The 22,562-nt window shown below is 39.3% G+C and overlaps 1 protein-coding gene across 2 annotated transcripts; it reads right to left on the bottom strand.

The window, feature by feature from the left end:
- Nucleotides 1–1,889: 1,889 nt before the first annotated feature.
- Nucleotides 1,890–18,697, bottom strand: snapc2 (small nuclear RNA activating complex, polypeptide 2). 2 transcript variants are annotated; one of them, XM_076725294.1, is made up of 7 exons: nt 18,287–18,686; nt 16,304–16,477; nt 14,302–14,440; nt 13,239–13,841; nt 12,231–12,319; nt 7,706–7,801; nt 3,110–3,231 (listed from the first exon to the last, which is right to left on the bottom strand). In XM_076725294.1, exons 1-6 carry the CDS (start codon nt 18,500–18,502, stop codon nt 7,715–7,717), a joined length of 1,308 nt encoding a protein of 435 aa, XP_076581409.1. In that variant the 5' UTR covers nt 18,503–18,686; the 3' UTR covers nt 3,110–3,231; nt 7,706–7,714. The 2 variants fall into 2 exon arrangements, with proteins under 2 accessions (XP_076581408.1, XP_076581409.1); XM_076725293.1 differs by lacking the exon at nt 7,706–7,801 and having other exon boundaries at nt 1,890–3,231; nt 18,287–18,697.
- Nucleotides 18,698–22,562: the final 3,865 nt, after the last annotated feature.

Consider the following 22,562-nt stretch of genomic DNA (forward strand, 5'->3'; position numbering starts at 1 on the left):
AACTCAGTGGTGGTGGGGTGTATAAAGGATGGACGAGAGGAGGAATACAGAGCAGTGGTCAACGATTTTGTGGAATGGTCTGGTAGAAATCACCTGCTGCTTAACGTGGCCAAGATCAAGGAGATGGTGATTGATTTCAGAAGGAAGAGGACGACCACATAACCACTGTGTATTCTGGTGGAGGATGTCACAGTGATTGAGGATTACAAATACCTCAGAATGCACCTCGATAACAGACTGAACTGGAAAACTAACATCAACGCTGTTGACAAGAAGGGGATAAGCAGACTCTATTTCCTGAGGAAATCTATTTCCTGAATGTGTGTAGCAAGATGTTGAAGATCTTTTACCAGTCTGTTGTTGCCAGTGCACTCTTCTTTGCTGCAGTGTGCTGGGGGAGCAGGGTCGGAGCCGGTGACACCAACAGACTGAACAAACTGATCAGGAAGGCCAGCTCCGTTATTGGCGGCAAACTAGACACTTTTGAGGAAGTGGTGGAGAGGAGGACACTGGACAGACTGTTATCCGTCATGGATAACCCTGAACATCCTCTTCACCACCTCGTGGACAGACAGCAGAGCTCCTTCTCTAATAGACTGCTCCAGCTCCGCTGTCACAAGGACCGCTTCAGGAAATCATTCCTGCCATGAGCCATCACACTGTACAACTGTAACTTGAACAGCTAATCCACCAACCTCACAAACTCCTGTGTTTTATATATTACTTTTACATATTATCTGCACTACTGCAATATTGCACTCTTTATTATCTGAAACCGCACAAACTTTTTACTGTTTTTTGCTGTAAATACTGTTTATATACTTAGTTATATTGTATTTTTTTATTTATTATTATATAATACGTATTATACATTATAATACGTATTATATAACTATATATTTAGTTTTACTTAGTTATATTTTAATTATTATTCCTGTCAATAGTTTTTGTTCAACTTCATTTCTGGCCTTGAATAGAGCATTTGATAGAACTGATCAATTTTACAAATGTGGTTTGCACTGTATACTCCTTGTTGTGGTCAAGAGAGACCTCCTGTGGACATTGGAGTACTGCTTATAATACTGTGTAGCCAGCTCTTTTCAGCAGAAGTTGCTATTATTGTAGTAATTTCCTTGATTATTATTATTTTTTAACTAAATATATATTTTGTATGTATTTTGTTTTGTTCATATTACTTCAGATAACCATAATTTCACAAATTGATAACTGGCTGTCTATTCATACTGGAAATAGTATGTTCAATGTACACATCTACTCCTGCAAGGCATTACTAAGGATTGTTGACTGAGCTCCTGGACTGCTGCAGTTGTCTGGCAAAAGACTTTGGCCAGACTTGTGTATGTCAACATCTCTGCATAGATATTTCACACCAACAGTATATAAAGTAGTTGCAACGAGTGAGCTCCACCTGGATAAGCTGCAATATCACAATAATGCCAACATGTTCTCAGTGTTAATAATCTAATAGTATGGTAAACTATATGGCAATTAGGATGTACTTGTCTACATACTTGAAATCTGGAGCTGTTTTTCATTGTTTGAGACCCTTCGCTCTGATGAAGGAAACTCTAAATCTACAGCATGCAGTAATATTTTAGATAATGTGATTTGTTCTTTGTGGCACAGTAAAGGGAAGGCCTTTTCATGTGCCACTTTATTTCATGGCTCTGTAATTTGACAGAATTTCCATTAACTTCACTGGAAACAACATAATATGGTACTAATTATGGGGAAATATGAAATTCAGAAAGTACAGTTCCAGTGAAGTAGTTCCAGTTTCATTGTTATGAGTTTGCTGAACATGAAAAGCTCTAAAATGTGTCTATATCCTGTGTATAATTCAAGATACACAGAGGGTAGCACTTCCAGAAATTTGAATCAAATTTAATTTTACATTACACAGATCATTCCAAGAAACTACTAGGAAATTATTGATACAATATGAAAATTCTTATGTGTAAACTGTCAACTTTGCTAACCTTTAGTACATTAAAACAAAACCAATCACAATCACAAGGTAAAGAATTGAAAATTCTATCATGAGAACTCAGATTAGATCAGATCAGCCTGACAAGGCAATGTGATATCTGTGAGATGTCCTCTATGTTTCTGTTTACCAGCAAGGTGAATGCCAAGAACACTTGCTTCCTTATTGTCATCTGATCATGGAGGCTTAGAATTTGCACCAGAGAAGGTGCAACAGAGTAGAAAAAATAACCTGCACTCAGAAAAGTCAAATAAATCCCCTTCAACAACAAACGGAAAGAAGACTATGATGATGCTTTGTTGCCATCAAAACAATATCCACAGTATATTACTGGCCCTCATAGTTTGAGTCCACTTACCACAGAGTCAGTAGACTCTTAGAGTCTCTAAGAGTCTTCAGACTACAGAAAATGCATGTGATTTAAAGCAGCTTGAAAGAACTTTTTTTCATCAACACAGTAAAATTACTACTACTTAAACAAGAAACATATATGACAATGCAATGTGCATTGTATTTTTTATTTCTGTATTTTTTATTTTAGGCATTTTAAATCTTCCTTGCTAAAAGTGTATTTTTTCTATTTAAATCAGGAGCTCTCTGATCTGATCTGAATCTGACCACACTCAATGCCAGTTTTCGGTACTGTGCAGTTTCTGCTACATGTCCTCATACCTTAATGACAGAATAAGTTGTTTGCCAGTCTCAAAAAAAGCATTCAGCTTTGACACCTTCAGAACCAGACACCCACTTTGTGTTACTTTATTTTTTTGGTATGGTAACTGTGGCAAAAGGAACAAACTAGTAACCAATGTTCTATTAAGGACTTGGTCCTACAATGCCACTGAACTACTGCTCACATCTCCATAACATTAACTTAACTCTAAATTTGGAACCCTGACCTATCGGCGCATCAACAGTTTCAGTGGAATCATAAAAGGATTAAGGGGGAGACTGAGTTCCGTCACATCTATGTCCCTTGATTGACTAGATATGTTATTGTTCCCTGATGACTGGTTCTCAGCTTCATCTAGCTGAAAGTTCTTTCCTCCAGTGTCTGTGGCATCACTATTGTCAGCAGTCCCAGCAGTGCTCTGCTGACTGTTTGTTCTGTTGCTGTCTTGATCAGTTGGTACTTCTTTCTGAGCACAGAGTCCATCTTTCAGGTCTTTAAACATTTCTCTTGCAATTCTGGAGTCAGCAGGGGATGACAGCCATTGGTATACCTGCAGACATGGAAAGGAGGGCTGTGAGATTAATCCAGGGATAATGCTGCAAAAAATTAAACATATTTTTAGCCTACACTTTTGCAAGTTTATTACGTTCCAGTACATACTGCTTCCAGGAAATGCTGAAATTAACTAACATGCTAGTGATACCAGCTCCTCTTCATACTCACTTGCCTCAAAATTTTCTATACATATTACACTGTGCCCTGGACTGGCGCGTCAGATTGTTATCTGTACCATAAGCAGACATTATACTTGTGCTTGTTAATCTTTTGGTGCTATTCTTGTGGGCTGTGGAGCAATGGCAGACTCACTGCTGCAGTATAGTCGATAACTAATCTCCTCTGTCTGTGTGTGTTAGTGTTAATAACAGGCTCTTTCTCTCAAGCAATTCAACCAATTAATTTTACAAAATTTATGAGGGCGTAGAGGTCTTCCTGTTCTGGATCCTGTTGTTTATCAATTTTGTGAGTCAGTATTTGTTGATTTCACAAGAAGAGCTTGATGAACCTGTAAAGTCTTGGTTTGAGGTTCTACTTTACTTATTTCAACCTCGTTTTACAAACCAGATAATTTTGGTTATATGTCATTTAAAGTTTACACAGTTCCAGACATCAGGACAAATAGTCATTTTCATATAAGATATACTTTATTCCCCCCACAATGGGGGAAATTCAAACGTTGCGAGGTAGTTAAGAAGATGCATGATTTCCATAACTGGAAAATGTACATAAACTAGTACTGAACCAAGACAGTAGTATTGTTTGATGTAAACCCAACAACACTACCAAACAAAAGTAAGCCAATATGTAGAGATTTTTCAAATTGCATTCTGGCTTGTTGTCTTCTAATTAAGATAATTACATTATGATTTGGCAAAAGTAAATCATGTGCATGTTATCATGACTGTTATGTCAAAAAGTAACTATGAAGAGTGTCAATATGTTTGAGTTAAAGGACTGTTAACTAGGCTAGAGTTGCTCCCCATGCTGTGCCATTGTGTTGTGAGTGTGCGAATGGTTAATGCATGAAATGAGTATGAATGTGTGTGTGAATGGGTGAATGCAGACTTGTGCTGTAAAAAGCACTTTGAGTGGCACTAAATAAATGCAGCCCATTTACCATTACCATTCCTTAATCTTTGCTCATTCCAATATAGATGTCCCAAGTCCCAGTTCCCATCACAGACAGCAGATAAGTGTAAGCCGGCACATCCAGGTGGCTCCAATCACATTAAGAGAATAAGGTTAAAGAAGGATCCAAATGAGTCACTTGTCTTTCTGAAAATATCTCATATCAGATGACTCATTTCGTGATAATCAGGAATTAATGCTGTGATGTTTCATTATAATTGCCTAAATGGTACATGGATGCATTTGAAAAGCACTTTTCAAGTCTATTTTGACCACTCAATGTGTTTTACAACACAAGCCACATTCACCCATTCACGGATGGAATGGCACCAGGCACAATTTGAGGTTAAGTATCTTGCCCAAGGACACTTTAACTATATAGACTGGAGGAGTCAGGGATCAAACCACCAACCTCCTGATTGGTGGTGGACACCTCTATCTCCTGAGCCACAGCCAGGCCTAGCATATTAATACAGGTGTGTTCACTTTTAACTGAGGAAGACCATCTGCGGTTGAAATGTTACATCAATCATGTTTGTATTAATCTGTTTTTTTTTTTCATGTGCATAATTTGGTCTCCTACTTTTCTCTAACACTTCCTGCTCTCTGTCTGCTTAGTGTCAGCACAGTTCCTTGATCTACTGACTTCAGACCACTGTTCAAAATCACCCACTGCACTGTGTCATTAATATTTGTTGCTTGCACTATTTGAAAGCCTCCTGCTGTAGCTTCAGTCGCTATGATGGTATGAACAGATGCATATGGAGGAGTGGCTGCAGTAGGATAACAGAGTGCCAGAAGACCTGGGACCTGGGAAGACCAGGACTTTCCTCGTAACGGAATGTGCATGAATGCACTGAATAATAAAGTAGTGCAATGAATATATAAATATATAAAAGTAGTAAAAGTAATGATTATTCTCAAGCAAGAGTAAAAATTATGCTACATTAAAACTACACCAACAAGTAGAATTTACTCAAAGAAAAAAACAAAAAAAACTTAAGAACACATAACAGAGTAAATGTAACTCATTACTACCCACATTTGGTTACTCAAAAATCCCAAAAGTGAGTGCATATGCATCAGGTGCCAGCTTATTCACTGAAACTACTGCAATGTGCTCAAAATAACTCACATCAAAATAGATCATGCCTACTGGAATTACCACAAATACTACAACACAATAAAAAATCATTAGGCTACATCAACTCTGGCTGTGATCCTTCTAGAAAGTGAAATAAAGACGAAAAATATTTAAATACCAGTAACTACGGTCAAATCACCAAGAAACAAAAAACATAATATGCTCTAAAAAAACAGATTCATGAATTAAACAGTAACAATGGATGAGTCTCATCAGGCATGTTGTCATTTTGGTTTTCTCTTGTCATACTGTCATCAACTTGACATTAATACTGTAATTACCATGCACCTACATGCTTCTTCATTCAAGACCAAATTTAGCGTTGCTGTACATAGTTGGCCCTGATCAGTATAATCAGCAAATTACATGTATGTGATTCGATTAATTCAAACCATTTCAAGATACAATCATAACAGCAGGTAACATATGATTACAAAATTGAGGCAACTTTCCTATGAAGCCTCACAGTCAACCACTGATCAATAACACTCTGACAAAAATGCTCTTGACAAAGGTACAAATGATCCTATTCATTAAAATATTTAGTTCAAAACACAATAATGCACAGGAAGCATTATTTCAAATTAGTCAGCAGACATGTGCTAATGTACCACATTGTCTCGATTCTGACTCCAGTGAGCATGTATGCATGGGCATTATTGGTATCAAAATGGATGCTGCACTCTTTCAATTGACACCTCACTTGACCAAATTGGGTCTCCTATCTCCTGTCCACACCCGACAATAGCCAATGAGAGTCAGCACTGAAAAGAAGTGCTTGCCCCTCTTCTTTTGTGTACAGACTGTGGCAATTGTAACCGATTGTACAGATGACTGGTGCTTCATGGTGCCAAATAAATTAATTAACATTAAAGCCAAAACAAGGGACATTACAAATAGGGATTTTATATAGGTCTTGAAATGATAAATATAGTAAATGTCCAAAATATAAAGTTGGATAGCCTAAATTTATGCATAGACGGCCTAAATATAGATGGCTTAAATTCTTAAAGCGGAATTCTTTTACTTGTAATTCTCTGCACTTTGGTGTCTTGCTTAATAATTGCTTAGGATGCAGCACAGATTCCTTTAAACAAATGACAATGCATTACACTTTACTAATCACCAACAATGAAATATATATATATATATATATGATATGGATGAATGATAAAGCATGTATTATTATACATGTATCAATATATTTATCAATTTACCTAACAGATACAATGGTATTGTATCATACTACATGGACTATTATACCATATTATTTATAATAAAATTACTAATAAGAACAGGGCACCACCCTGAGATCAGGGACCAGTAACCAAATGGTGGTTGCAGTCTGACAAAAGGCCTGTTCATTCAATATGCCAATGTTTAAAATACCATATTAGCATTTTATATTTGTCAGGTGAACAGTGAATGGTTGAATTCGAGTACTGACCCTCACAACTAACACATATACACAAATAATCATAGGCAATTGCTCTTTAAATGTACACTAGCATTGATTTAACCTCAGCAATACTAATCAACAATCAATAATCCTTCAATCAATAAATATCTATTGTTCAACTACAACTAAAGGGTGTGTGTGAGCAAGCGAGCAAGCATGTGAGGGTGCGGGGGAGAAGGCAGAGAGAGAAGGCAAGGCGGCGGACGTGACTGTCAGTAGCTACGTCACATGAGGTTCAATACCACAAGGGTTTACAAAGAGATATGAGAAGCAAAATGGAGGACGTGCTTACATGTCTCTCTGACAACAAGATGGCGGTGAGCAGAGCTGAGTGTATGACTATGCTATCCTATGCTATGCCTGCAAGGTGTGTGAGTGGATGCCTGTAAAGGCACATGGTTGTGTTTGTGTATGGGTTGGTGAAAGAGAGAGGGAAAAGCACTCAAAGCAAAGCAGAGGGGATCCTAATGACTGTGGACAGAAACAACGACCATGTCTTTATTACACAGAAACCCAGTGTGTGAACTCAGCTCAGGGTTTGTCATCCATCCTTGAAGTGCAACACAAAAAAAAAGCCTGATGGCGTGGGACACACAATCAACCTAATATATTTAGCACACAGACACAAGCAGCAAACACAATGATTGAGGTATCTCAAACAGCAGCAACAGGACTCGGTTGTCCACTCATTTTACAAGAAGTGAAGTGTAAAATAATGACAACAATGAAGCTTACAGTTGCCACCTAGTAGGTTCGGCGGTGCTTCTTCAAGCACAGGCGATGACGGGGGCTGATGTGTTGCTTTGTTGGTGGCTGAATGGGTGGCTGGTCCTTGTAAGCAGCAGAAAAAAGAGTGGAAAGTGGACTTCATTTAGTGGGGTTACCTATGCTTTTCTTTCTCTAAGAAAACGGGTGATCCATGTCTTCCTTCTGCAAGCAGTGAGATTGCTGGATACACATACAGCTGATTGCTTTGACAGAGAGAATGGCGTGGAAGTTATCCTTGTCTTTCTTGAAGAAAAAAGGTGGCTGTGGTGGTCTCTTTCTTCTGCAAGCAAAATGTGATCACTGACTATATACACAGCTCATCTCTTCCACGATCCAAATGTGAACTCAAACAGCCTGCTACTCATCCAGTGAGTTATAAGACTGTTGCCAAGGCTAATTCAAGTACAAACATTTGATTAGGCATGACACACCTTCTATAGCAACTTGACGTCACAGTGGAAAGACAAGGTAGAGCGGGGTGCGTTGATTCTTGATTGTGGTGATGTCATGGCCATGTCTTGGGGATTCTCCTGAGTCCTGGTGGGTCACATCCAATGGGAAACCAGGATTTGGATTCAAATCGCATCTTGCACTCAGGTGAGATTTGCGAGGCCTGACAGGATTTTCAGCTTTGTTCTTCATCCCAAGTTGTTTGTCATGCTTGAGTTTTACATATAGGCCTTTCTTTGTTTGGGCTTTTAGTTTTACATGCTCTTTGTTTATCCATGTGGTGAGGTCCCGACAAAGTCACATCAATAATGCTGATACAGCGCATCAGAAAGCACTGTGTATTTAAAGCATAAAGCATTATGAATGCATTATAATTCACTATGAATTCCCAGATAATACACTATAGATAACAATTGACATAACCCTAGAAAAGCATATGTAAAATATAGATTTTTGTGGTACTTGAACTTGGTCATGGGTTAGGCTTCATGCTGTGGTTGTATTGTGTTTTGCACCTATTAAAGGCCAGATATAGTCCTCTGCAGGCATCTATTTGCAAAAAACAGCAGGCACTATTAGCATCCTGGTGTCCAATAATGTTATTTACATCCAAACCATGATCCTTTCCTAATCCTAACCTAGTAGTTTTGTTGCATAAGCTGTACCAAGTAGCTGTCTTGCCTTAACTTAAGCAAGTGAGTTTGGTTGTCTAAACCTAACCAAACTGCGACCAAAAAGATTTCACCATTGAACTCTAATAGCAATATCCCCAGACTCCCTTACAAAAATTGTGCAGTTACAAGAGTTGTAGGGTGAGGAGAAACTTAATTAACTTTGCAAAATGGCAACAGCAAATTCTTAATCTTTTGTGGCTTCTTGTAAATTCGGCATTAAATGCAATGCACTGTTTTGTTCCTGGTAAAAAACGAAGTTTTTCGCAAAATCATAATCAACCTGCCTGTTACTTGTAGACAGTTATTATGTCTGAAAGTGTGTCTTAACTGCCAGCTGTTTGAACACACTCTTTCAAGTGATTTCACCATTTACACTTAATTTACGAATGAAGACAATTTATTGATGGTAAATGTCCCATCTTAGTAACCAATATAGGCTTTGCTTTTGTCACGCATGGAGAAGGTCTACAGACTTAGAAAAAAAAGGAGGACGTAAGGTCCAATCACAAGTGCTCACTCGAGACGCATGTGGAGACACATTGTAATACCATAACCTCTCCCTCGCTCTTTCTCACAAACACACTTACCAGTGTGTGAATAGCCTCTCCTCTCGGAGCACACTGAATCAAAACACAATCATGCACAGGAGGAAGGACTGTGGTTGGTCTTTTCCCGTAGAGAATACGGCTGGCCAATTTCCTGAATAGAATCAATCTGGAGTTCAAAAATGGTTAGTCTCATGAAAAATAAGTTAGACTGATAAGTTAGTCTATTTATGTTCTCAACACAACGCATTCAATTTCAGAGACCCAACCCCAAGTTATTAGCGGGCATGTAAGGATAAATGTGGTCATGTGAGGCGTCATATGCAAAATGCAAGCTAGTTGCCACTTGCATTTTGATGTGCGTCTCTTCACTGTGTTACAGTTCCCGATGCTTGGACTGGGCCAAACAGGAAAATATATTTGCATTTATTTGACACTATGTGAAGCAATGTAATACTGTGCTGTATATATGTTGTTATTTGTTTCACACAGTGTGAAGTCAATCAATACATTTATAGTGGAACATCTTATATATGGTGTTATTTAATAATTTAAGAACGCTTGCATGTGCTGTCAACTACAACCAGAAATAGAATCTAATTCCATGAGAAACACTGTTGAGTGCAATGCAGACCTGCCAACCTTGTCAAAATATTTTGAGTACCACTTGTATTGTGCGGCTTTTTTTCGCAGACTTTTGCAACTCCATTGCTTTGCACACAGTAATTTCCCCATTCACTGGATGGAAATCAGTTATAAAAAAACAATAAAACCTATATTTTATATTACAGTACCTTTAATAAAGAAAATATAGACATTTTGCACTCTGTAATTACATTCTATAACTATTTCTTAACATAAATATCCAAACCCATCAACAGAAAACCAAAAAATGCTATGTCCTTCTAAGCCATGTATATACTGTGTCATGACAGCCTTTCAATGGAACACAGAAACACTTTCAAAACATAAAAATGCTGTTAACAAACCAAGGAAACTATATTAGTTAAATTTATTTTATTTTGTTGACCTTGACCCTGATGCCCTTTTAATTACAGGTTTTGCATCAGTCATTACTCCTTCCTGGAGTGGAACTTGCTCTGGACTGTTTTGCCTCATAGGTTGCTGACTTTGCCTTCTTTAATAGAGCATCACTGAAACCCTCCATGTGACAGATGGTCCCTTTTGCAACAATGCTCACCTTTCTTGTCACCAAAGCACTGATCATGTCAGTGTTCAATTCTTATTTAGCTAAAATTAATTAATTAATAATAATAATAATAATTATTATTATTATTATTAATTAAAAAATATTTTAATATGTATGTAATTAAAATGGTAATAATTTATTTTGTATATTGCAATAGGTGTATTTGTTTTCAAGAATGTAATAATTAAATTGGCTTACAGCACATATGCACACATCACCGGGGCTAATTTATATATTCACATCATAATTGCACACTGTGCAAAATGCATGATGAGGAACTTTAGAGGGTTGGAAGCATGGCCACTGTTCTTAATATTTACTCAAAAACTTCTGGGGGACATGGACCCTCTTCTTTTTGGCAGGTCTGCTGCCCTGTCCCTCCCTGTCTTCGTCTTCCTCATCTGCCATGATAGTGGTTGCAAAACTTGCTGCAAAAGATTTGTTGGCTACATTTTTAAACTGTATAAATAATCACATTCCTCCTTATATACAGGCCTACTCTATCTGCAATGGATATATATAAAGGCTAAAATACACACACACACACGCACGTACGCACGCACGCACGCACGCACGCGCGCACACACACACACACACACACACACACACAAACACACACACACACACACACACACACACACACACACACAGATGCACTGCTGCCTCTTCTTTCTCTTTTTTCTTTGACGATGCATTAGGGTCATTAGAGGAACGCAATTGATAGATTTGCTAAGAAAAAAACCTTGCAAATCTTTTTTTTTCTTTTTTTCACTTAGACTTTGGCTCGAATGTTTCCACAGTGAAAGTAACCTTATGCGTAATGGTTCACATTTACCAAAAGCTGACAGGTCCGCTGACACACTTACCTTTTTAAGCGCCAACTGCAGCGAGTGGGGAACAGAGGACGGAGAGGGAGGCAGAGGGCAGGAGGAGGCAGGGAGGAGGGGAGTGGGGGGATGTTACGCTATAGGTTCGGCAGACTCGTTACTCTGCGCTTTTCTACCATGATTGGCTGAAACTGCTTCACCACGCTGCTGTATCGTGTTGTCAGACATGAGTACCGCACGTGCACATTTGCCACAGAACTCACATGTCCGCAGCTTTTTGCGTAGTTTAGAGTCAGTAGTTTAGATGTCAAATTGCTTCCTTGCTACGCAAAATGGCAATGTCTGCTGACTGAGCACGACAGTACTGAGCTTGTATGATCTATTGGAACTTGACCCAGCCTGGCAGTGACAGTGAAAGCTGGAGATAGTGTTCAAACCTGGGTTTCCCAATGAAACTAACTCTATAATGCATCTAATCAATAGAAACTGTTTTTGTCTCTGTCTCTTTCTTTGACTTTCAAACTGTTATTTTGGGCCATAACCTCTGACTTAACTGTTTTGAAAACAAAATCCCCAGACTCCCTCACAAAAATTGTGCACTTACGAGAGTTGTTGGGTGAGGAGAAACTTAATAAACTGCAAACTAAAGCAAATTCTTAATCTTTTGTGGCTTCTTGTAAATTTGGCATTAAATGCAATACATTGTTTCTTTCCTTCTAAAACAAAAAAGAAAATGTCTGTACTGTGTTTCCAGTGAGGAGCTAACTAGTGTGCAGACAATTTTACCTGGATCAAATGTTTGTGGAGTTTGCTGCAGTCCAGCAGGGGAAGCTCCTCTGGCAGAGACATCAACAGATCCAATACGATGGCACTCTCTAGAGGATACAATATTAGAAAGAAAGAAAAAAGATTAATTTTAATACAGCAGTAAAGGAAAGTCTCAAAGTTTAAGTTACATGTAAGAACAACATGAACAACTACACTAAAATGGACGGTAGCAAATACATTAGAGATAAACAATATTTTGGTGGCCAATATAGTGTTCACCAGTAAATAAAAAAATTTAATTACTGGTATTGGGGATGGGATGCCCCTTGATACCTGGTTCAGAGGGGATTGCTACACAGGTTTGCCAATAAGGGTATAAGGCCTGACTTAAATTCGTGTGAATATTGGGACTTTATTTTTCTTTCGACTTCAATTAGAATGACAAAATTATGGATTTGGGTCCAGCTGAGGGAGCTCTTTAAATCCAGCTTGACCAAGTGCATGCCCTATGGACCCATCCGTAAATAAAGCCATGCTGACCCATTATTCACAACACTGCTGTATCAAAGAAGCAGTGTGTATGTTGGGTTCCACAGCAAAAAAATAACAAACTTAAACTTAACTTAAAAAGTGATAGCCTTATTACATCTTAAGAAAATGAAGCTGTGATATTACAAACAGGATTACAATAAATTAATGTAATGTATTGTATTGCATAGTATTATCTGTTTTTCATATTGGTACTGGCCACAACAAACAGACAATTATCGTTATGTACTCCAAAATTCCATATTGACACACCTGAAACATAATGCTGGGGTTCTATTGTGACTTGTCTAACACAAAAATTCTTAAATAAATTCCATTTTAAGAAAGAATAGAATGCTATAGGGGATAACCTCACTAATGGGGTGTTGTATGTTGAATTGTTGCATCTGACTGAAGGGGATTTGTTTACGTATCTGCCATGATGTTAACATTAAAATACACTTGAAGATGACACCAAGCTGTGCATCTATAGCTCACCCATGGGGGTGAGATTACACTCCTCATTCGGCTTGTGGATGACACTCAGGTAGCGATAGATTCTCTCAAAGTCCACTACGCACTTGACGCCAACCATCCTGGGACTGTCTTTTGTGGCATATTTGCTGGTGCGTCCAAACCTGGTGTGCAATACAGCAGCAGCTGTGGACAGTGGCGGTGTGGAGCAGCTGGAGTTGGCTGAACTGGAAGAGGCAGCAGAGGATGGTGTAGTACAGGTGGTGGAATCGGTGATGGGGTGTTGCTCGGAGGGCTGCTTGGTAGTCTGGATTACAGAACTGCCAATACTCTGACTTTTTACCACTGCTGCAGGGCTAGAACTGGGTCTGACTTGTCCTGTAGCTGGAGTCACAGTCTGTGGGAATGTTAAAGGTGCAATGAGTATTCTTGCTGCATCTGGCTGACAGGAGGTGGCAGCAGACTGAGTGGTGGAGGTGGCAGTGGGTGAGGTTACAGATGTGGTAGAAAGTTGTTGCTGGGGTGGAGGGATTTTGCTGTTTGGCACTCTAAGCACTGGGCCCATGGTTGGTGCTGGAGTCTTGACTACATGGGGAGGCTGAGCTGTGTTGGTTCCAGGATGTTCACCTAAGGGGGAAAAATGTTATTGTTAAAGCTGTAAAACAAACTTTTATCACAGTAACATGGAAATAAGGAAGGAGGAATAAATCTGATCAAGGAGTGTCATCTTTGCATCAGAGCTCATGTTTGAAGTGACTGTTAACATTTGTCAATCAAATGACCACAAAGTGGCTCAAAATGATTGACTCATAATGAGTACAGAGACAAAAGTGACTATGAAGAGACAACAGGACGACACAGATACTACATGAATAGAAAGTCACTCTGTCTGAATGTTTATAATATTCTAGGGTTCTGTGTTTGACACTTTCAGTTATTCAGTCTTGGAACAAAAACAACAACAAACAAACAGAAAAAGCTTTTTTCCTGCATAACACTGTCTCCGTCAGAATGTAGTGCATCTGTCCTGGCAGCTCATCTTTCTTGTCCACCAAATTTCAGTACATTTAATAACACAAAGGCCTACCTTGGACTGGCAAACGAAGCATTGGTCTCAAAGGCACGGTTCGACTAATAGACCTGTCCTTGTCCGTGGGTAGTCTGTGGACCTGGGGAGGGTCACAGTTCCTCAGGGTGCGAGGTTCTGTGGATGAGACTATCAGCATCTGAGAAACAGAGGAAGAGGAGGACAATGTGAGGAAACAGGCCTGGTCATTTGACCTTTAACAAATACATCCTGACCAAAATGTCTCCAAGCCCAAAACCCATGGTGCAATAATAACTGGCAATTACATATTATGAAGTCAGAACAGTATACAGTCAACAATTAGGAGGCAGCGTATTGAAACAGTACTGACTTCATTACAACTGTATCCTGAATGACTTCTTAACAAAATGCTCTGTGATTTTTTAAAATGGGAACTCACTGTATTAATTGTTATTGTTATATTTTAACAATAAAATATAATCAATAAATAGGCTAAGAATGATCAAGACTAATGTAATCTGAGATCATACGAGCAGTCACAAACATTACTTAAAACACTTTTACAACACTGATTTGTCATGAGATACACTGCAGAAACACAGCAGCTGAAAGAAAGGGGAGGTCATAATATCCTTGAGACCCAGGCTTTTAATGTGTCCTCTGTAGTGGACATTTGGTTTTGGTTTATATCTTTTGACTCATTTGCGCTACCCTACTAAGTCCTGGTGTGCTCAGTAGAGGACATCCTGGCCTTTCCAATGATATTTCATGTGTTTGGGTGGGATGAGGGAAACTTTGTTTTCATGTTGAGACAAAATGGAGACTGCAGCAAAACACAAACACCAGGAAAAGAGAAAAGATAAATCAAATATTGTTCAGATATTGTTTTTTAACTATGTTAATCATATATTTTCTTGTTTATTAACATGTCAGGAATCCTAAAATTGGAGTCAGAGATCAGTTAAACTTTTTGTTAGGTAAATAATAGCAAAGTCATGAATGTTTAATAATGTCAATTTTGTTCAGCGGTTCAACAGAAGATACAGGCCAAATATTCAGTTTCATTTAAAAAATGAATTGACATTCTTGTTTTCTTGTCAGCCTATTATGATTTTGTTGTGTTATGGTGAAATCATTCTGTTGTCCACTGCAGTGAACATGCTGTAAAAATATTTTTATAGAATTCTAAATTGAGAGTTGTTGTTTAAGCTCCAAAGAGGCAGGAAATCACAAAAAAAATTAACTGAAAGATACTTTTTTTTCCTTGGTTCTCAGGAGGATAAACAGTTTCTGGATGAATAAATGTTAATATTATTGATAAAAGGGAAGCCTAATGAAAGAGCAACGAGAATGTTGAGCTTTCATGTTTAATCAAGAGTCATTATTAACACCATTGAGTGAATCATGTTCGAGAAAGCAGTTTAAAAACACACACGTACAGTACTGCATAATGCTGTTAGAAACTGAGTACCAGTACTGCATAATGCTGTTAGAAACTGAAACCAGGCAGACAAGGCTCAGACAGTTAGTAAATTTTTATTTCTGACTGACCTACATTTACACTAGTTGTAGAAATTGTGAAAAGGAGACATGTTTGGATCTGCTATTTAGGAGCTTCAATGTTACATTAAGGGCACAATAGCCATATTCAAGACAGGGCACGCAAACTGTGGCAGAAGGGGCAGTACAACCACCCCGTGGTATCCATGGTACTGACTGTTTGGCCATAGTAAAATTCATGTCTTGAAGAGAGTGATGAAAGATTCAAAGTGGGGGTCAATGATTTCAGAAGTGAGCAGGAACAGTAGTTTTCCTTATCAAATCACTTCAGCCAGCAGGATGTTTTTTGAAAGGAAAAAAAAGTCACAGGCAGCAGAGTCACATTGTCTGGAACAAGGCAAAGATGAATCCTGCATTTTTTGATCAACAAAAAATTTTGTGTTATCCTAAATTTTATCACACCACTTTGAGAACAAAAAAAAACAGAAAACAAAATGATAATAACAACGTTATCCAGCCCAACATTGCAATATTGCAGTACCTGAGAGAAAGCAGTGGAAATGGGTTGTTCAAGGGTTCCAGCCACAGCAGAAGCCATTTGTGTCCACACCTCAATGGGCTTTCTGACCCTCCTCTCCTCCCATTGCTTCTTTTTCAGTTTAAAGCTTGCACATGAAATCACTTTGTTCTTCAGAGATTCCACCACAGAGTGGACCTAATGGAGGCAAGGGACAGTCCACAATGCTTTACATACAGTACATAACAGGCCTGTGAAAAAACGAACACACATTCAAACCATTCGAACATCTATTTTCACACATTATGTCTATAAGAGATCAAACTGAGACATATTATGTGTATTGGTATATTTATTTCAACATAAACTACATACCTATACATTGTAAACAATTAAAGTTGTTCTATAGCATGTTGTATTATTTGCTTGTTTTTGCAAATCACAACTGAGTGCAAGATTTGATTTGAATCCAAATCCTGGTTTCTCATTTGACAACACCTAGCAGAATTCAGGGACAATCCCTGCAACATGGCCATAACATCATCAAGAATCAACGCACCCCACTCTAAATGACCTTTCCACTCTGACGTGAAATTGCTACGGGGGTGTATCATTCCCAATCAAAGGTTAGTACTTTAATTAGCCTAGGCAACAGTCCTTTAACTCACTGGATGAGTGACAGACTGTTTGTTTTCATTGAACACAATTGGATCCTCATAAAGATCAGCTGTTCGCGTAGCCAGTGATCTCACTTTTCCTGCAGAAGTAAGTCCCAGATTTAAAATTATTTCAATTAAGTCGACTCTCCACTCTTTCCTCCGCTGCCAACAGGGATAACCCTGCTGTAAACTGCCTCGAAATTGACACAACGTTCCTATCATCTGGAAGAAAAGTTGGACACACTGGATGAACTGAAACACACGATAGTCAGTTCAAAAGTGATGTCAAGTAAGATGCTGTTGTCTGGGCAGAGAAAGATTAATGATAGTGTCTGACTGTACAGTTGATTGTTGTATAAGTTTTACTGTATTGATGTGAAATTAATGGATCCCCCAGTCCTGTTGCTGTTTGAGATACTTCAGTCATTGTGCTTGCTGCTTGTTTCTCTGTGCCTGCACCATCTGGCTTTGTTTTATTTTGGGTTAGTTTTCTGCCACTGTGGTACTTAAGTGGCACTTTATCAGTTAAAAAAGCAGTGCCACGGCTGACGAACTCTGAGTTGAGCTCACACGCCAAATTTCTGTGTGATAAAGAGACACTTGCCATCTGTTTGTTGCATATACCTAGACAACAGATGTTTATTGATTGAAGGATTCTTGATGGTTCATCAGTATTGCTGAACCTAAAATAAACACTATTGTACATTTGTTGTAGTTGTTTGTGCATATTATTTGTGCATATGTGTTGTGGTAACAGCTGTTATGAGAGTCAGTGCTCAGATTGAACCCTTCCCTGTTCATCTGACAAATACAAAATGGTGTTTAGAACATTGCCATTTTAAGTGAACAGCCCCTTCTGTGAGACTGTATTCACGATATGGTCATTAGTCCCAGATCTCAATGTGATGCTCCATTAATTAATATTAATAATTTTATTGCCATTAATGCAGTTATTGGTATCAATAACTGTCCTTGACGTCTTATTTTAAGATCATGCCCCGGTTGTCACTGAGGAGCTGAAGAAATAAGTGAAAATTACTCAGAGGCCAGGAACATTTTCATCCTTGACTGTTACAGCCGCTCAGAGTGGTCGTACATTTGTAGCTGAACGTTCATACAGAGTCTATAAATCTAGTTACCTTAAGGGGAGTAGACATATATATAATTTCTAAAATAAAATGACCGACATTATGCATGTACATGCTATCAGCCTTCTATCACGTTTATTAGAAAACAATGTATAGAACAAAATGCAACAAGCTGAAATGCATCTTTAGCGAGGTGGAAATTGAGTTTGTCTGTAATATCCCTCCAAAGCATTGAGAACAGACCTTACTGTAACACTTACCTCTGAAATGGATCGAGTTGGCACATTTTTTTTCAGGAAAGCGTAGTCGACGTCTCCGTCGCCGGCGGCGGTCCTGCTGAGTCTTTTTAAGGCATTCAGGAGCTTCTTCTGTTCGGCTTGCTGCCACGTACAGACAACTTTGCCTGAACGCTTCGGTACCGATTCAGGTTTCAGGTTGCGATCTGGTTTATTTCGTGTGCGAGGAGGCGGCTTCATCACTCAAGTTACTAATTCAAACCAAGCTGACGTAACAATAACCACAGTAGACTCGCAAGGTTCAACAGAAAACTCTGGTGAATTCGTCTCTCCAGTGTGCCTTTTCCTTCCTGAATATAAACGTACTTTAAACCTTAACCCACCTGTGCGACTGAAGCAACGACAGTGATACCACTTCCGGTGCAATATTTTCATAATAAAAGCTTTGTGTCATTCGGTTTGATTCAAAATTTTACTCGGCTGAAACTTCAAACATGGCCATTTTCTTCAAAAATAAATAAATAAATAAAATGAAATAAAGTAAAATAAAATAAATATTAAAAAATTCACGGTGTTCAAATATAATTGTTGAATGCCTCTTGACTTTTGATCAGGTTTTTATTGGCATGTGAGCTGTTGTTATCAATAAGATTTATTTTTCTCACTTTTATTGAAAGACACAATAAGAAATTTGAGAGAATTGACCGTCCATTAACAATTATCCCGAAAATTTAATTATTAACGTCATGGGGACTTGCATTTTGTCCCCATTAAAAGAAGTTTTAGTCTGTCCTGAGGACATTGACACAATGCATTCCGAAGCCCCTTCCCTAAACTGTCATCACAACGTAATGCCTAACCCTTACCCTTACCCTGATCAAAAGCTAATTCTGACCTAACCCTTTAAACAAAGTCTGAACCTCCAAACAGGCCTTTGAAGTTGCGGGGACTGGCCAAAAAGTCCTCACTCTATAATTAAAAACTTCCTCTGGTCCTCACTATGTAGAAAATACAATTACACACATCTTGTATCAGTTGTATTTATTTATTTGAAGTATACAAAATGCAATTAAAATTAAATGTTGATCTAAGTTACACTTTGTCACTTTCATTTGAAGGCTACAGGCCGTACTGCTTCCGGGTTGCTATGCAAAAAACAAAATAAAACAAACAAACAAACGAACAAACAAAAAAACGTTCGCCTGTAATACTCTCTAGAGTTGTTTTGTCGTAGACCGTGCTCATGTCATTTACCTCCTCCTGTCCCGAATGGAATCTAGCAAACACATAAGCGGTTATGCGCCCCGTGAAGTTTTTGTTTTCTCCTTCTACAGGAAATCAGTGGTCGTCGGGCAATTAGGAGGTCGGTAATATGCCTGAAATGTTTGTATTGATGACTTTCATTCAATAAAAATCATATATATATTTAAGAAAAAAAAAAGGAGGTGGTGGTTCGATCATTGACCTCTGCAGTCCACATGGTGAGAAATTCCTGGGCAAGATACTGAACCCCTGAACTGCCCCCGATGCTGCCCCATCGGTGTGTGAATTCATATGTACGTCGCTTTGGATAAAAGCGTCTGCCAAATGACTAATTGGATCTGTAATTACAAAGGTAAAAAGTACACGAGATTTACAGGAAAATATTTAAACGGGAGGAAAGTGGGGAAGAAGGCTAAAATACGAGAGAATCCTGGGAAAACGGGAGTTGACAGATATGCCTCTCGTACAGCAGGTGGCAGTATGTACAACATTCTTCTTCTTCTTCTGGCTTAATGGCAGTTGGCATCCAGCTTATTGGTGCATTACCGCCACCTTCTGTTCCGGAGTGTGGACCAGACAGTAGACTTACTCTCCACACCCATCAGCTACAACCCCCTATTCCTTTAACCCTGCTTATCCATCAGATTCTATCATAAACCCCTGTCCCCCTCAAGAATTCTATCAGTGCCCTAACCTGTGCCCTCTCTCCCATACTTAGCATTACTCCTTTTAATGTAAATTCCTGTATCCCTAAGTCCTTCATCTTATTCATCATCTCCTCTCTCTGCACCTCATACCTCCTACACCTCAGAAATTCATGCTCCACTGACTCCTCCTCCTCCTGACATCCCTCACACAGGCCTGTCTAGTGCCTCTCTGGTGCCCTATCAGTTTCTATGTTTTATTTAGTGCACTATGCCCCAACCTTAACCTTGTCAACACAATCTCCTCTCTCCTGTATCCACTGCTCATCCTCCCACCTTTAACACTCTTTTGAATTTGATAAAGATGCCTCCCTTTCTCCTCTCCATCCCACCTTTCTTGCCACATTACATTTTTCTTTTCCCAGACTACACTTTTAACTTCTGCTTTGCTGATTCTGAGCTGCATATCTACATTTCCTTTCATTAAAGCTCTCTTAGCCAACTCATCCGCCCTCTCATTCCCCCTCACCCCTACATGCGCTGGAACCCACAGAAACTTTACCTGACCTCCCTGATGAACTATTCTTGTAATTGACTGAAGGACTTAATACAGTATGTCTTGACGACTGTTTGAATGGAATGACCTTAAGCTTGCTAGCACTGAAGATGAATCTGAACATAATCAATGCCTTATCCAGACCAGCTTTCTCCACCCACCGTAACGCTACCAGCACTGCCACCATTTCCACTGTGTACACTCCTAATTTATTAGATTTTCTTCTATTAATCCCAATTCCTTTTGCTGGAACTGCCACCCCAAATCCTGTCACTCCTGTCTCAGGTTGTTTAGCACCATCTGTGTATATATGTGTAAAATCACTATACTCTGTCATTACATCTAAACGCACTCACCAAATCAACCATACCTTTTTCCTTCCTTTTAGCCTCTAACAAATACCAGTCAACCTCAGGCCACACAAGCATCCATGGAGCCACCTCTGGATAAACTACCGTTGGACTTACATTCAAATTGAATACTCCAAATTCTTTTGCGATATTATTCGCTTCTCTAGCAAAGTTTTGTCTGTGGCTCCTCCCATCCTCCCAGCACTCCTGCAAGACTCCCTTCGTGGGATGAGAATTATTGTGCCCCTGCAAATTAGCCCAGTAGTTCGCCACCAATTGCCTTCTCCTGATTTCTAGAGGCATTTCACCCAATTCTACCTGTAGGGTAGGAACTGGTGAAGTCTTAGTTGCCCCACTACACACTCTCAGAGCCTGTGCCTGGATAACATCCAATTTGTTTAATAGAGACTTAGCTGCTGACCCATAGGCCACACTGCCATAATCAACCACAGACCTTATCAATGCTATAGCATAGCATTGATAAGGTAACGCGCAACATGGCAAAAGCTATGTCGGAGTTTGGTGTCCCAAGTCTGCCCTGCATGGCGCACACCTTGCAGCTCACAGTGAATGGAGGTGCCCTGTTTCAGCGCAGCATTGCAGATGCACTGGCCGTGGGGAGGCGAGTTGTAGGCCACGTCAAGCACTCACCGCTTGCTTGCAGTTGTTTGGAAGACATACAAAAAGAACTCAACGTGCCTGTGAAAAAGCTGCAACAAGACATCCCCACCAGATGGAATTCCACCTATTATATGATGCAGAGTCTGGTGGAGCAGAAGAGGGCTTTAAGTGCATATGCTGCTGATTATGAACCCTACTGGAACCCTTTGAACAGCTAACCAAGGACATCAGCTCTGCGGAGGCCACTGCTGCAGATGTCATCCCTGGTGTGGTGTCCCTGACATGGCTGCTTGCCAAGATGGATGAATCAGACAAAGGTGTGCAAACAGCCAAACATACTCTATTGGAAGCTGTCAGTAAATGCTTTAATGGTGTGCAAACTGAACTTCTTTATGCAATAGCAACCATGGTTGATGCTCGTTACAAAGACTGTTATTTTGACCCGGATGAGAAGGAGGGAGCACGGAATATGCTGCTGAATGTTGTGGATGAAATGGCCAGTGTGGGCAATGATCAGTAAAAAGAGGCTGCTGGTGCCAGTGCAGATGACCCGGGGCAGGAGGACCAGGACCCCCCATCTACGAGGGCCCGATCTGGGAGCCTGCAGGACATGTACCAGAAATCCTTGTAGAGAATGATGTCACCAAACAAGCAACTACAGGCGAAACAGCATCACAGGTGAGTAAATAATAAACTTTATTAGAAAACTTATTTTATTTGCTGAGTGCTTCACATGAAAATGTACATAAAGTGAATAAAATAAACATTTGGCTGTCAGTGCTTTGAAGAAAAGTAAGTAGAATTATTTTTGTTTTTGTTTTTACTTTTTCTTTAGGTATATGCATACCTGGGAGAAGCCACCATCC

Source organism: Chaetodon auriga, chromosome 24 (assembly GCF_051107435.1).
Source record: "Chaetodon auriga isolate fChaAug3 chromosome 24, fChaAug3.hap1, whole genome shotgun sequence".
Taxonomy (NCBI): Eukaryota; Metazoa; Chordata; class Actinopteri; order Chaetodontiformes; family Chaetodontidae; genus Chaetodon; species Chaetodon auriga.

Bases quoted from the DNA above. Each gene is read 5' to 3' on its own strand.
- snapc2 (XM_076725293.1), bottom strand. From the start codon at position 18,502: ATGAAGCCGCCTCCTCGCACACGAAATAAACCAGATCGCAACCTGAAA. The intron at 14,441-16,303 runs GTACTGCAATAT...TCTGTTTCTCAG, and splicing joins TTTCCACTGCTTTCTCTCAG to ATGCTGATAGTCTCATCCAC. The intron at 13,842-14,301 runs GTAGGCCTTTGT...TTTCCCCCTTAG, and splicing joins GCTTCGTTTGCCAGTCCAAG to GTGAACATCCTGGAACCAAC.